Source organism: Neopsephotus bourkii, unplaced genomic scaffold (assembly GCF_033783945.1).
Source record: "Neopsephotus bourkii isolate Nb327-2 ecotype Australia unplaced genomic scaffold, CSIRO-AGI_Nbou_v1 NB_947, whole genome shotgun sequence".
NCBI classification, from domain to species: Eukaryota; Metazoa; Chordata; class Aves; order Psittaciformes; family Psittacidae; genus Neopsephotus; species Neopsephotus bourkii.
Window position 1 is genome coordinate 645,327 of NW_026901441.1, and position 15,270 is coordinate 660,596.

The 15,270-nt window shown below is 44.6% G+C and overlaps 1 protein-coding gene across 2 annotated transcripts in view; it reads right to left on the reverse strand.

Moving 5' to 3' along the window:
- Positions 1–13,379, reverse strand: part of KCNQ5 (potassium voltage-gated channel subfamily Q member 5) — a 277,209-nt gene extending 263,830 nt beyond the window's left edge. Inside the window, exon 1 of one of the 2 annotated variants that reach the window (XM_061358524.1) lies at positions 12,991–13,379. In XM_061358524.1, coding sequence (XP_061214508.1) covers positions 12,991–13,346 — 356 coding nt within the window. In that variant the 5' untranslated portion in view covers positions 13,347–13,379. The remainder of the gene's footprint in view (positions 1–12,990) is intronic. The other variant, XM_061358525.1, reaches the window with a different exon arrangement.
- Positions 13,380–15,270: the final 1,891 nt, after the last annotated feature.

The following is a 15,270-nucleotide window of genomic DNA, read 5'->3' on the forward strand; positions in this document are numbered from 1 at the left end:
TTTAATTTTGGAAGTTAACTAGCCAGATGCTTTTTACAGCTACAGAAAGTTAAGAGAAATAACTTTCTCTCTAAGCAGTAAAAGAGGAGTCAGAGCTGAGGGGCAGGGGTTATACAATCACAGGGATGAGCACACAAGTCATGCTTCTGAGTCCAGACAGAGGGAGCTTCCAAGAACTGAAATATTAAGAGTTTGAGCAACAGCCTGAGCGGTGGTGACAGACAGGTAATACACTTGAGATATTAAGTAGACAGAAATCGTATTAGCAATGACAAAGGTCCACCTCAACAGTGATGCCAGGGTTGTCGTCCTGAATAAAAGACAGTGACGTTGTGTGCGATCATTTAGAAAAACGTAAGGGGGGGACTGACATTCTTGTGTACAGTGCTGACAAAGGTGCTGTGCTGCCTTTCCATATTATTTGAAAAGACATTGCTTTTGAGAAGATTTTTCACTGCTTGCAGAGTATCTAAGAAACCGACAGATAGCTAGATAGAGAACTAGAACACCAAAGAACAAAACTGATACAATATTTGCTATTACTTAATCATGAGCTTGTATCTCCTGCATTTGTTACATGAAAGAAGTTGACAGATTAATGAATGACATTCTGTGGGGCTATAGCTGTGTGTGCCATCACTATCACGAGGTATTCTTATAATTTCTCAGTATTCTGCACTAATTATTGTTTTTAATCAAACTAAAATGTTAATGATGCTTTAGAACACATGACCAGCAATTCCCAGGGCTAAACTGTGAGATACCAGTTTTATCCTCCTGCCAGAAAACAGCATGAACTCTATGTGGTGATTTGTTGCCGTCACCTGCACACCCTCTAGAGGTAGGCAAGGCAGCCCTCAGAAATGAATCCACAAATCCATACTTGGAACAGCATAACCTGCCACCATCACATATCCATTACAGAATGCTTTGCATTTAAGGCTGAAAGACAGAATTTTATTACTGAGCCATCGCAAAATACTGAAAACAGCAGATACACTGTATGTTTGTAAGACACAGCCCTGTGAGAGTGACTAAGACAAACACTGGTTCATTGCAGGACGCTGAATGCAGGTACTGGGAGGTCAGTGGACCTCCCTAACATACTTTTCCCATTCCCAAAATCAAAAAACACTTCAGATCTCTTGACTGACTCTTCTAAATGACTTCAAAATCTTTACAACCATTCAAGTTTTCATCCAGGACTGTTTTCATTTTGGTCTTGTTTCAGAGATTTGCCGCTTTTACACTAAAGACAGAGAATAATACAATTTTGCCAGGGATTAATAAACCCGAAAAACACAATCAAAATTCTATAAAATCGCATTTCATAAATACTGAGCACTCTGCCAGTTAATTTTATCTTCCAGATACAGATCATATCCTAAATGTCACTGTGCTGTCTTAACATATCTGTTTCCAGTCACCATCCATTATATTATTTATGATTAACTCCTAAAACTCGTAATAAAGGCAAGCCAAAAAAAATGCTGTGACCTTTCACTGCCGTGAAATCTTCAGATATGGGCAGATGAAAAAATATTGGAGAGCAAAATCATACAAAGGGGTTTTCCAAGTAAATACTTCTCTTCTGACACTTTCTGGTGTGACACTGCACTTCAGTTTGGTACAGCTACTTCAGCTCCAACTTTCCCATTAATGAACAGCAGCAATAACAATATTTAGTCTAACATTATCACATTTTTAGATATCTTTCATATTTCATGGATATCATTAACTGGGCTATGGTTTCAAGGAGAACTGTCCTGGACAGGAGTAAGACTGACTGAATTTCTTCCTGCAGAAAAAGTCCCTGAGGAGTGATTTCTCACCAAGTGAAAGCTTATTCAGTACTGGAATTTCAGATGCATCTTCCCAGGTTTTCCTCTAACTGTAGGTATAGACTGGTTGGAGGTCAGAGACTGGGCTGCACTGTACTGACCCAGATGCATTCCTTCCTGTCAAATAACCCACAATAGCAATTAAAAGCTGACCTAAGCTCCAGCAGAGAGTGGACACATATGAGAACAAACCAGCTGAGGCTCAATCTCAGCAAGGAAATGTACATGAACATTCGCCAAAGGAAGACCAGTCAGAAACATTCAGGTAGTGAATAAATTTTTCATGTTGTAGTAAAAATACTATGATTATTTCTTCAGGTCTGCACACAGGGTCGAGACCTCAATGGAAGAAAAATGTAAAGATCAATACCATGTTTCATTATATATAAATCAAATAAATTGATCCACACTGGTACTTCAGCTTTATCTCTACAGAAAGCAGATACTAAAAGGGGAAAATGTCAATTAAAAACATAATATTAAGACAAACACATTTCTAACCTGAAAGTAATATTCAGTGTCAGCCAAGTACTGTTCCAGTCAAGCAGACATTCATAAATTTTCCTTCACCTCAATGATTTTGTTCCCACTTCGATAACTTTTCCTGCTTCTGCAATTCCACAAGTGCTCTCACTGTAACTGTCCCTACATAATATCTCCAAATAGCAACATCTCATGCTGTGACTGCACATACATAATGCAGTAGCTTCAAAGATTTCAGGGTAGGTCTTTTCCTCATAGAAGAATTCCTCAAGTATAAATTCAGAAGCTTCATAAACACGTCTCTAATTCAGATGAATTTTTGCCATCATTGCTGACTAAAAGAGCTTTTATCAACACTAAGTTTGATGATTTCTACTAATTACTATGTAAGTGCCTACAAATATTAATGCTACCACTACAGAGTACATCTACAAGCATTTTCAGGATGAAAATAAAAATTCTTTCCAAAGAGTATTTATAATTCAGGATCACCACCTCCCTCATCACTGCCTACACCCCTCAATTCTAGCACTCTGGGAAATATGCGGGAGCCAAATCACAAGTTTAGTCAGCAGTCAGTGTGATCTTTGAGGAAGGCTAACATCTTTCCAGACAGCACCTCCAACCACAACATTAAATCTATTGTTTCTAAGTTTAAGGGAAAGAAATATGTCTGTTTAATCAAACTGATGTATTATATAAAAATTTACCACACCCACAGACATTAGCAAAGCTGTTCCTCTGCTATTCTGAATTTTGCTTCATCTTCAGTCTACAGATACATTTGGAAAACCTCTAAGAGAAAAACATCCACAGGTTGCAAGTGAATCCACAGGCAGTGACTGAATAAACCACATTGGATCATGCATATTTATTGCAACTACAGTTGCACAGGAAGTGCACCAGACCCTCCATGAAAAAAGCAATATTTAGTTAACACCTCTAGTAAGAACAGGTAGGTGGGGCCAACAGCATGAGAAAAGGAGGCTGAAAGGTTGTAATGAGGAGAGGGCCAGTCTCTTCTCCCAAGTAACGAGCAATAGGACAAGAGGAAATGGCCTCAAGTTGCACCAGGAGGAGTTTAGACTGGATGTCAGGAGAAATTTCTTCACTGAAAGAATTGTCAAGCATTGGAACAGGCTACCCAGGGAAGTGGTGGAGTCACTATCTCTGGATGTATTTAAAAGAGTTGTAGATACAGCACGTAGGTATGTGGCTTAGTGTGGACTTGGCAGTGCTGGGTTAATGGCTGGACTCGACGATCTTAAAGGCCTTTTCCAACTTAAGTGATTTCACGATTCTGTGCTCCTGCTTCCCAACTGTACTTCAGAAGGGCCTGAAGCACATTTCACTGTACTTCACTGAAATGACAAGGACAGGTACAAGAAAAACCCTCCAACTGCCAGCACAGGCTCTTCTTTCCTCCCTGTTGTACAAATACAAGTAGCGCAATGAGCAAGTAGCTCATTCACATGCTGCTTTACATTTCTTGCCACCTACACACTTCTTTTGCAGAGCACAGCAGAGAGCAACACTGTGTTTCCTGTGGCAATGGTTCATCCGATGCATGTGGAAAAACCTGGCTCTGCAGTAAAGTATCAACTGCACAGAGAAGAAAGCAGAAACATTTCTTTCCTCCTAATGATTTCAGAGACTACTTCTAACCTCAGTCAGCATTACTTTCTTGGGTGTAAAAGTTTTTCAAGCTGATGAGTTCACTGCATGATTTTCTGGCAGTACAGCACTGCCTCTCCTCCGGCGCTGGGCCACCTGAAGGGGAAAGGACATCTCCTGCTCACCAGTCTGCAGTGCAGACGCGGCTCCAGCCTCACCACATCAGCTCTGACTGAGCCATCACCTGTCAATCTCCAACAATGTGGCAGTTTTGCCACTGAAAAGATACAGTTACTGATACAGAGTTGTCTCCTGGGGAGACCAACCTCCATTTCCAAAAATCACTGCCAAAACTCAGCAGCTTTCCACCCCCACCCCCCCACCACCCCCCACTTACAGAAACGCATCCAAAACAATATTTCATCTTTATTTTCCCACAAAAGAACCTCTCAAGTGTGTCAGGATCCTTATGCTTAATTAGAAAGGCCCCAGCAGTAACTTTTAAGTGCACTCCTGCCATGAGAGCTTGGAAAAGGAAGATTTGTGCTTTTGCTTCTAATGGGTAATTCTCAGCTACCATGGTTATGGATGAGCTTAGGCCGAACAAAGCAATTAAATTTAATGCCCTAGGAGAAGTTAGATGCTATTTCTGACTGAATGACCTCAAAAGGGTGTGTGCAGATGCTCTAATCTATGACAGCAGTGATCTAGGGAGGCATCTGAATGTGTTCAGCATCATTTTTTCCCTCTCAAAGCATGAAGTTTTTACTCTCTTGGTTTGGTCACATTTGACTCCTGGCACCAGCCTGTTGCTACCATATAATATCAGGTATGATTATAACAAAATAATTAAAACTCTGCAGAAATCTTGAAAGGTGTAATATGTTTGCTTTGTTGAACCAGGGAGTCTCAAAGCAAGAAGGAAGCCAAGACAAACAGGAATATATTGCTTAAATCAAGAAGTGGGCAGGTACAGAACTTCCTTTCTTCATTATTTCTAATCAGTTTAAGAGCATGATTCATTTGTTAAACTTCATTCTATACAAGTGGGGAGAAAAAAGTGAATTACCCATTGAATGCACAATAGAATAATGAAAGAAAGCTGCAGGTATCCCAGGCCTTTGAAAATCATTCACTCTTCAAGAAAATGCTTACATACATATTTATATCAACCTCTTTTGAGGAAAATAAACAGATTTACGTTTCAAGATTTTCTTGGGTGAAGGCCAAACAGAGAAATTCATATATGTCTAGCTGGAGGACTGTGTCCACTTCTGAATCACTGGACTAGTCTGTATATATTAAGTAATCACATAATCTGTCAAGTAGAAGACACTGTCTGAGACTACACTTCAGCGCCCAAACTGATGAACGTTTTGCTAAGCTTCCTGTAACGCAATTACACTGCAACTCAGACAGCTATCACAAGATGAATCTAATGCTTAACAGAAAACTGAAACTGTTTCTTGATTATGTGCAGCTGACCTGCAAGACAGCCTTTGAACTTCTAATTAATGCCTCTGAACGAAGTTTGCTTCACACACAAGCACCACAACTGCTTAAAATTCTTTTGCAATTGATAAACTGTACAGCTGATGATGAATTTTCTACCTTAACTGACCTGTGGTGGCAATCCCTTGGGTAATCTACATCTGCTCTCTTACAGGAAATATGCAAACCGAAATTAAAAATAAAACCCCTAAACCAACCAAACTCGCAGAGAAAACAAGAAAGGAGAAAAAAATCAACACAAGTTTCCCCAAACTCGGTGTAGTTTATATAATACATATTTAGAAGTGAATCTCAATACACCAGCATTAATTAAAAACCCCAAGAATGCATACTGTGTTGTGTTAATGGTTTGCAAGGGGAAAAAAACCCAACATTTACTGTTAAGAATAAACATCTGCCTCATTAGTAATAATGTAGCAAATGATGTCTGTTATGTGTACATGTTGAAGATTCTTCATTAGATAGTATTATTTATGCTTCCTACTCCATCTTTTTTACCTGTGTGCAGAAGACTCACATTTGCTTAAATTAAAATCAGTGGCAAATTTCAGTAATTTTCATCAGACATTTATGGTAATGGAAATCTGAACCATATAAAAATGCTTAATGCGTGTCAAGTTTAACCTTTGAGTTATTAAGAAACATCTACCTGACAGCAGTGAGTTTTATTTGCAATGTCAGGAGTTTACATTGTCTAGGAACAGAAGTTTTCCTTCTATGTATTTTCTCCATGAAAAAGATTAACAAAATTACAAACTGTGTACCTTTCCTTTCCACTGAAACTATTATGAAAAATTTAACTTCATTTTTGAGTATTGATAAATACATTAATTATGTTTATTCTCATGAGTAGGGAAATGCTATTAATGACTGAATGATCATTGGTATTCCATTTGGTTGATGCTAGAAATTATTTGCAATTAATGCAAAATTATTTGTTCAGTTGTACTTTCATCCAATTCAGGAAGCTCAATTAAGCTACAACCAACAAGAATAAAACATGGTGAATAGCTATTAAAAATGCAATCAGATGCGGAGCATGGAAAGAGCATCAAGTCTGTACAGATACCATGATTTTTGCTTTAAAAAGTCAAACACCGCAGAAAATTAAAAAGTATTGGAAAAAAGATGTCTAGTTCATTAAGCTATCGTCCAGAGCCTACTCTGAAAATCTGTCAGACAAACGCTGTTTCACAGGCAATTAAAATCTTTCTTGCAGCCTCTAGAACAACTACTCCTTTAAGACAGCACGTATTTGATGCCACATTACATATTCACAGAGTATCTGGCCCCTAAAAAAAACCAAAATCTATAATTTCAGCCAACTTGTTTCATCGTGACACCACAGAAAGTTCACAGAGTCCCTACATCATACAAGATGCTCAATAAGGAAGACATGAAATGTCATGCCCTAGACTGGCACACCAAGGAAAACAAATCTAAAATGGAACTCTCACCCCAAATATAATGCTGATTGCATGATTTTTGCACGAAGGGAAAAAACGCAACAAAATACAGCAAAAATGTAATTACAAAAAAGGTCTTAACTTACTTCTTGCTTTGCAAAGGAGAAAAGACCCTGCTCACAAAAGTTGTACTTTTATTTCAATATCTGAAACCCAAACACTAACCTAAGATACTACCCATCTTCCTACACACAATTTCTAATCCCATTTGAGAAATATGACAAATAGAAGAAAGTCCACATGCCTGAACTTTCCCCAGTCCAGGTCTTGGTGATTCTTTCTCAAAGAAAGCCTTCTGTTCTTTCTAGAAAGTTGAGTATCGATTTTGATTTTTATGGCAAATGACTTGTTTCCCCTGGATCACTACTCTTGAGTCAGAAAGTAAGGCCAGTACAAATGAGAAAACTTAGTAGACCAAGCCTCAATAAATAAAATGTTAAACTGTATTTTACTCAGGTTAGTATGCATCACATAATAAACATCCCTGATACCTGTTACTGAAAATCCTGAGGTGGGCAACAGCTCACCAGCAAAATACCAAGCGAAAAAGGAAAGTTAGTTGTTTTTTATTGCCCTTGACAGGGTTCCAGGAGAGGACTGCTGACCACGAACACAAGGAAAAATAAGGAATTAAGCGTTGGTCAGCATTTTACCTTCTCTGCTAATCACAGTGAAAGTGCAAGCTGTTTTAAAGACTGTTGTATCTCCACCTCCCTGGTCAGTGAACAGCGACTGAGATAGCACAAGAAAATACAGGATATAACCATAAAACTTGTGAAGTCCAATTAAGAGAAAAGCACAGATCTGCACCTGGTGCAGAACAATCTCATGCATACATACAGGCTGAGAAACCACTGTTTGTGTGGCAGCACCACTGAAAAGGCCTTGACATTCCTATGAACACAGGAGATTGAGTACAAGCCAACAGCATGCCCTGATCAGAAATAAGGCAAGCAGCAGGAAACTGCACCAGGTGATCTGAATGAAAGGGCTGAAGAAAATTTTCTCCTCTATTCAATGTGGCATTGCACTACCCTAGTTGCCTCCACCTCGCCCCGCAGCTGAACAAGGATGTGTAGAAGCTGGAAAAGATGCAGGAGAGTATCCTGTTTACACAGAGAAGCTAAGGGAGCTGAGCTTGTTCAGTCTGGAAAGAGGGTGATCTAACAGGTGACATAGTAGCAGCCTAAGTTACTTAAAGGAAAATAACAAGGGTAGAAAAGCCAAATTCTTCTTCCTAGTGCCAGATAATACATAAAGGGGGAATGACCATAAACTGCCACTTGGGAGGTTCAAGTTGGCTCTTCCGTTCTTCCCTCCCCATGCCAAACCCCCTTTTACCAGCTGGGTGTTGCAGACCTGCAGGTTACTCAGCAAGGTGGTTGGACCTCCATCCAGTGAAGCTTAAGGCCTGTCTAGACAAAGCCTGGCTGACACAACTGGGAAGAGCGTGTCTTCCAGTTATATTGGACAACTTCTAAAGGTCTCTTCAAGCAACATTTAAGTGATTACTATGAGCACATACAGAATCACAGATTGCCTCAGGTGTGGCAAAATGCCGCCGATTTATACTGAGGTGCATCTAAGTATCCACCATCATCCACTGTCACTCCCTGAATGAAAATGTGTACAAAAGTTTAGTACCTAATGAGATCTGCTTTACCACATTATTTATTTTGTCAACCCTGTTATTTGTTATTTGTAAGCATCATGCTGTTATTTGTTTCTTAAAGCATGTAAAAAGATACTGTTATCCTAACAACATCAGACCCTGACTCTGAAACAATGCTTGAAAAGGTGAAAGCCATAGATTTACACACAGAGCACCTGGAGCTAGTTCATTAGATGGCTGAAGATGGATAAAGAGATAAAATAATTTCTCCTACTTTCTGACAATAGGAGAAAAGCAAGTACTACTGGCTTTTAAATCACAGTGTGGAACCTTCCTAATTATACAAATGGCACAGTATGATGCTGTTAGCTCACATGCAAAGATGATGGTGCTCAATAGCCATCTGATCATTAGTAAGCTATGTCCTTTCCGGCAGATCTGGAAAACTAAAATAGCTAGTTAAATCTCTGATGGCATCATTAGATTTTTATTTTTTTTCCCAGAAATAATTTTTTCAGCCTTTTCCCATCAATAATGCAAAAGACAAGAAGAACATCACACAGGCTCTTAAATTCATCTAGCACTGTATCTTATCTCCAGCGGCAGCAACAGAGGATGCCCATGGAAACACATCAATGCAGGTCACGCAAAGAGATACAGCCCTCGTGCACACATCCAGCCCTGCAATTTGTGATTCAGAAGCATCCAGAACAAAAGGTGGTGGCTTTGTAAAGAGAAGACCATCTCCACAAAAAAATGGCACAGATTTATGCATGGAATATATTACAAAGAAGTCAGTAAGAAACAGAAACTTTATTATTCCTGAAATAAATCCAACACGTTAAATTAGGAAACTTATGCAACTAATTATATCCAACCAGTGTAAACAGCATCAAAGAGCAGTATTTTTTCCTGAACGCCTCATGCCATGTCTTTTTCAGCATGTCAATTAAGAGTAAAAATAATACAAAACCCTTATGGCAACTGAAGATGAAACCCAGAGTTAAATTTGCAACAAATCTGGTATTCTTCTTTGATTCTAAGGCAATATCTATACATTTTTATCAAACCAAACAACCAAAAATAATCTAAATAAACAGCTACAATGGAAAGAAATCCTATGACATCCCAAGACAACCCTTTTGAAAAGTTACAGTATCACAGCATTTAATGTAGGCACACGTGTGTTAAATATGCACATGCTCCATGTGTAGGTGATGTGGTGTGGCATAAATATTTTACTAGCAGGAGTTTAAGTTACTGACTCATGACTCACAAATGGTATGAATGTTCTTTTCTGATTTTATAAGCATTCATATTTTCGGTCTTCTTGAATGGTTAAGAGCAGAAGACTGAGGTATATGAAAAGCACTTCTCCAAAAACTGGTGGAAAGGTCTTATATATTTAACTAGGGTTTCCATGTAAATTGCTACTGAGGTGCACAAAAAGAGCCAAGAAATATGCGATTTATGGCTCTATTCCCCAACACAACCATACTGAAGTCAAAGGCCCTTGCTCAAGAATGAATTCTTCCTCTAGTAGCAGAATTGTGCAGAACAGCTGTGTTTTCCAGCATTTGGCAAGTTCATGTTTACAAATAAACTCACCAATTGACTTCTCAATGTAGGTCACAACACTTGCTTCTCAGGTGGTTGGCAGGTTTTTCTCTTATTTGAAAGGGCAAAAAGAAAAAAAGAGTGAACTGTGCGTAATTCTGAGCTTTAAAAGTGCTTTTTACTATGGAAATGAGGAATGAAAACATTACTGCAGGGATGGTTTCTTACTTGTAACTACTGCTTAACTCCCCACCTCTTACTTCAAAACCAACAGACAAAACTAAATAAACTTCTAGATCAAAGAGTTTAAACTTAAACTCTGAAACCACCCTTGCATTACTTCAACCCACGTATCAGAGTCAGCTTCATTTCTGGAGACCAATGATCTTCACAAAAAGTCTCACCGCAGATAGCCCAGTCCTGTCACCGAAATACTATGGTGCTGTAATGGGCTCTGCTGCAGTCAAGAATAGCTCAGCAGAGGTAGGAGCAGACATCTCACCTATGGACTTGGCAATGTCTTTGCAATTCTAAGCTACTTGTCCCAAGACTTTTTTTTATGATTATTTATTTATAAAAAACAGTTGACTCTTTTGTGTTTTGTTTTCTTTTTAATTCTGTAAGAAAACATTTTTTCCAAGATGCAATTGCATTTGATCAGGTGGCTGGAAAAAAACCTGAGCCTAAAGCAGCAAAAATACTATCTGAGTATCTGGTAGTCATTAAATCAGAGTTACATAAAAACATTAAGATAATTTATAGAGTGGCAATGAGGATGGCTGTCAAATTGAAATCCAATGGAACTTTAAATGTACCTTCAACTCTGTAGCAGTGACAGATCCTTAAAGGTAATATTATTACTAGGTGTCTCTACATTACAGTAGTTTCAAGCTCTTTCACACAGATCTGCTCAGATAAAAGATATAATGTTGGCATTTGCAGCTGCCAGAATTGCCATTTGCAATTAAAAATTAAAACTGGCACTCTTTCTATGCAGGCAATTATCTAAACGCAGCTGGCAATCTTCCTTGTTTACAGCGCTGCTGTGTCATGACTTCACTCTGTTTGGAAATCTACTCTTTTTTTTGAGGTTTAAACTTGTCAACCTTACTTCCCACTTGAACTTTGCTTGTTTTAATGATTTTCATCATAATCTCAAAGAGAAAGCTCCAAAACTACAATTCACAGATTCTGTGCAGCAACTTCAGAAACTGCAGCAAGATAATTCCCCGTAAATACTTTAGTGATTCTCACAGCATTCATTTAAATCCATCTATGCCGCAGGATACCACCTGTAAGAACCTAAACAGCAAAATATACCAAATAAGCACCCTCCAAGAAGAAAGCTCAAGCTGTAACAGTTGATTTTCTCAGTAAAACAGAAAATAGGCAATCTTAAGTGGACAAAGACCCTTTTCCTCAAAAAAGTACAATATTAAGTATGCTTCTATTGCTTGTTATCTATTGCCATTTTTATCTACTAAATGCATCTATCCACAAAGTATATACTCAGACTGCCATGTTTTTGGCAAAATATTTTTTCACTTATAAAAACTTCTACTAAAGTAGGATCTGGGGGTTCCCCTGCTGCTGGAGAAGGAGCACTCTGCATGCTACAGAACAGGGAACAGTTGCCTTTTTCCTGAAGCAGCTGTAATCGCTAGCTTGGTCCGTGCAACTATCATGGAAATACAGTTACCTACAGCAGATAAATTAAACGTTCTGCTTTATTTATGATATATTTTCTGTAGTCAGAGAAATGCCTTGTGTTATACACCCAATACAGTAATGCCTGTCACCCTTCTGTAATTTATCACAACGTTTTTATCTAGAGCTATGATCCATGCAACAACTCCTTGCCAAACTGTATTGCACGTATTGCTCGGCCACCCAAAAGACTTTTGAGTCGGGCGTTTCCCTCGAATATTACCAAAACCTGCAAAAAGAGGGGCCTGCTAATGAACTAAGGCACACCACCTACCATAGGGTATACTTTAAGCAGCCCCGGGTGCCCATCACACAGCTCTCCCAGGCGCTTCTCTTTAACTAAAGCAGCCCAGGTTTGTCAGAGCGCTGACGGTACCGCTCCCCACATAGTGAAGCGACGGGACGCTTATTTTAGTCTCTGGCTCTTTCAGAGTGAGGGCGATGGGAGGATTCACTTGCGAAGAGAAAAGGCGAATAGGAATGACAGATGCCGGCGAGCCGGCTGGCTGTGTCCAGGCTGGGTACTGAGCCCTTCCCCGGGGGGCCGGCCGAGTCACCGGAGCTCGGAGCCGCGGGTGATCGCCCTGGCTCGCAGCACCCCGCGGCGAGGACACGCGTGGGAAGCAAAACAGGCGGGAGGCAACGACGCGCCGCGCGACTCCAACTTTGCAAACCGCGCAGTGCACGGTGACCGCGGAGCAAACCGCACGCCGCGGAAACCCCGGTGTACCCACCGCGCCCCGCAGCCACGGGGAAGGGCCCCGGGAGCGCCAGTACCCCTCGCCACGTCTAACCTCGGGGCACAGCTTCCCGCGCAAGCCGGCGGCCTCAAGCGCCCGGGAGGGAAGCGAGCATGTGGTCCCCGCCGTATTCTCCTCCGGCTCTTTCTGCCGGGTGACCCCAGCCTCCCCCTGCATCACCTCTCACCGCGGGCTGCGCGGAAGTTCCGCCGGCGGCGGAGAGCCGCGCCGCAGGTGGCAGGGGCTCCCCCGCCTCCGCTGATGCCTCCCAGGCACTTTCGGCGCGACTTGTCCTCCCCGTGGACCAGCCGCCGGCAGCGGAGCGATGCCCGGGGAGTGGAGGAGGAAGAGGGAAGGTGCGCGCCCCGCGGTGCAGCTCTGGCCGGGGCAGGTGCGGCCAGCGACCCCAGGGACGGACGGGACGGGACGGGAGGAGAGGGGAGAGGGTCGGTACTCACACGAAGGCGTGGTAGACGAAGGCCCAGCCGCGGGGCCGCTCCAGCACGTTGTACAGGTAGTTCTGCAGGCGGCGGTACTTGGCGTTCCGGCGGCAGCTCGGCCCGCTGCTGTACGACAGCGGCTTCCCCAGTAGGCTCATGCGGGCGCCGTGCTTCCCTCGGCGGCCCTCCCGCAGCCCGGCGGGGGCGGCCGCGCCGCCGGTGCCCAGGAGCAGCAGGCCGTCGCCGCGGGCCGCCGCGCTCGCCAGCGCCCTGCCCCGGCCCGACTCCACATCCTTCATGCCCGCCGCCGCTTCGCTCTTCACCCAGAGCCCCGCGGAGCTGCCCTCCTCCCCGCCGCCGTGGTTGCGGGGCATGGCATCACCCCGGGAGCCGGGGCCGCAGCGGAGCAGGGCGCGGGCGGCGGCGGCCAGGCACTCCGCGGCGGCGGGCCGCAGGAGGCAGCGGGGGGCGAGGGTCTCCGGGCGGCGCCCGCGGGGCGAGGGGGCGCGGGCCACTTTGGGCTCTCGGCACGGCGGGCCGGCCTGCGGCAGCTTCGCGGGGGCCCCGGCGAGGGAGCGGGCGCCCCCCCGGGCGCACTCTCCTCCCGGGCGGCGGCGCCCCGCCGCCGGCCCCCGCAGCGCCGCCCGGCGTGGTTCCGCGGCCCGGGACTGGGCGGAGGGAAGAGGGGGCAGCTCCGCGCAACGCTGGCGGAGAGGCCGCGGGGGCGAGGGGGGCTGCGGGCCGCGGCTCGGTGGTGCCTCTCGCTTCCCTCGTCCTTCTGCCTCCCGCGTCCCTCGGCCCGCCTGGGCCGGGCAAGCTGTTGCTCTCGCTCTAAACGGCTGAAAAAGTCAGCAAGAAAGGCGGGCAGGCGGGGGCAGGCGGGCTTCGCGTTGCCGGGCTCCTTCGCGTCCCGGGACTCAAGCGGCAAAGGCAGCGGCGGTGCCCGCGGCTGGGCGGCAAGCGGGCGGCGGGACCCGGCGCCCGTGGGCTACGCGTGCTCCCAGGAAATGTCCATTTAAGTCCGAGAAAGTAACAAAACTGCCGTAAGCATCGGAGGCGGCGGCGCCGGGGAGGCTCTGCCGGCGGCGGGACCCCGCTTCGGGCGGGGAGCGTGGCCGTCCGGGCGGGGCAGCGCAGGCGAGCCGCTGGGTGTCCCCCGAGGGGGCGGCGCAGCCCGACAAGCCGCTCCGGTGCTTTCGCCGTGCCCCGGTCCCGCGCGATGGCGAGAGGGGGCTGTCCCCCCTGTGGGCTGCCCGCTGGTCCCTGGCAGCTTTGGCGCTGTGCGGCCGGAGTGCAGCGGTGCCGCAGCTCGGTGCCGGAGCAACGCCGAGAAAACAAAGCTCCCCCTGCCGAGAGCGGGCCTTTAACTCCGCTGCATCAAGGTGAGCTTGCGGAAAAAAAAAAAAAAGTCATCCACCCCACCACGCCGCAGGCGCGGCCACTCCGCGCCTCCCCGCCCGGAGCCGGAGGCACCCGCGCCCCTTCGGCCGCCTCCTATTGCCGGTGGTAATGCTTATGGCACCCCCCGGACACCCCCCCCCCCCCCCACCTCCCCTCCTGAGCCCCGCGGCTGCCTGCTGCTGGTGCCGCTGCCCGGTTCTGGGGATGCCTCGGCAGCCGCGGCTGCCCGGGCACTTCAGCACCGACTTCATGAGATACAGCTGCGTGTCACTGGTTCTGCGGCTGGAGCACAGCGATGTGAAAATTTGACGCTAATTCGTGAAGGGTTAATGAAAAGTAATAATGTGGACGCTAATGTTTTGCGAAAATCAGTAGAGGCATTCAGGAATGCAATTCAATTTAAATTTTGTTTTCCTCGTACTGGCTAGTAAGAGGCCAGGCTCTCAAGCCTTTGGTAAACACACCATTTCTAACTTCCAGAAACGAAGTACGCAGTGAAGAACATCTCACATTGTGGCTGTAAGCATTAATTTGTACCTGCACTCAAGCGACATGGAAACATCAACAGTAGTAATTTATTTCTACGGCGTCTCTAGGGCCATTCAATCAGTTGTTTTTAAACAAAGAGCTTAATCTTCGCCCTTTCTTCACCGAACTTCCTCCTCCGCTGCAGGCAGCTTCAAACAAGAATTTTCTAACATGGGAACTGCAGAGGCCACTCACGCTGGTGTTAAGGGATGGCAGAAACAGCACACATGTCAAAACAGATGTTAAGTAGTTGATACAAGTATCCACAGCAACCCCATTAATATTTAAGCTTTCCAGTGGCACATATCAACTCCTCTTTCTTTGAATTGTAAATTGAGTTAGTTAATCCTTCATTTACTACTTGTTTGC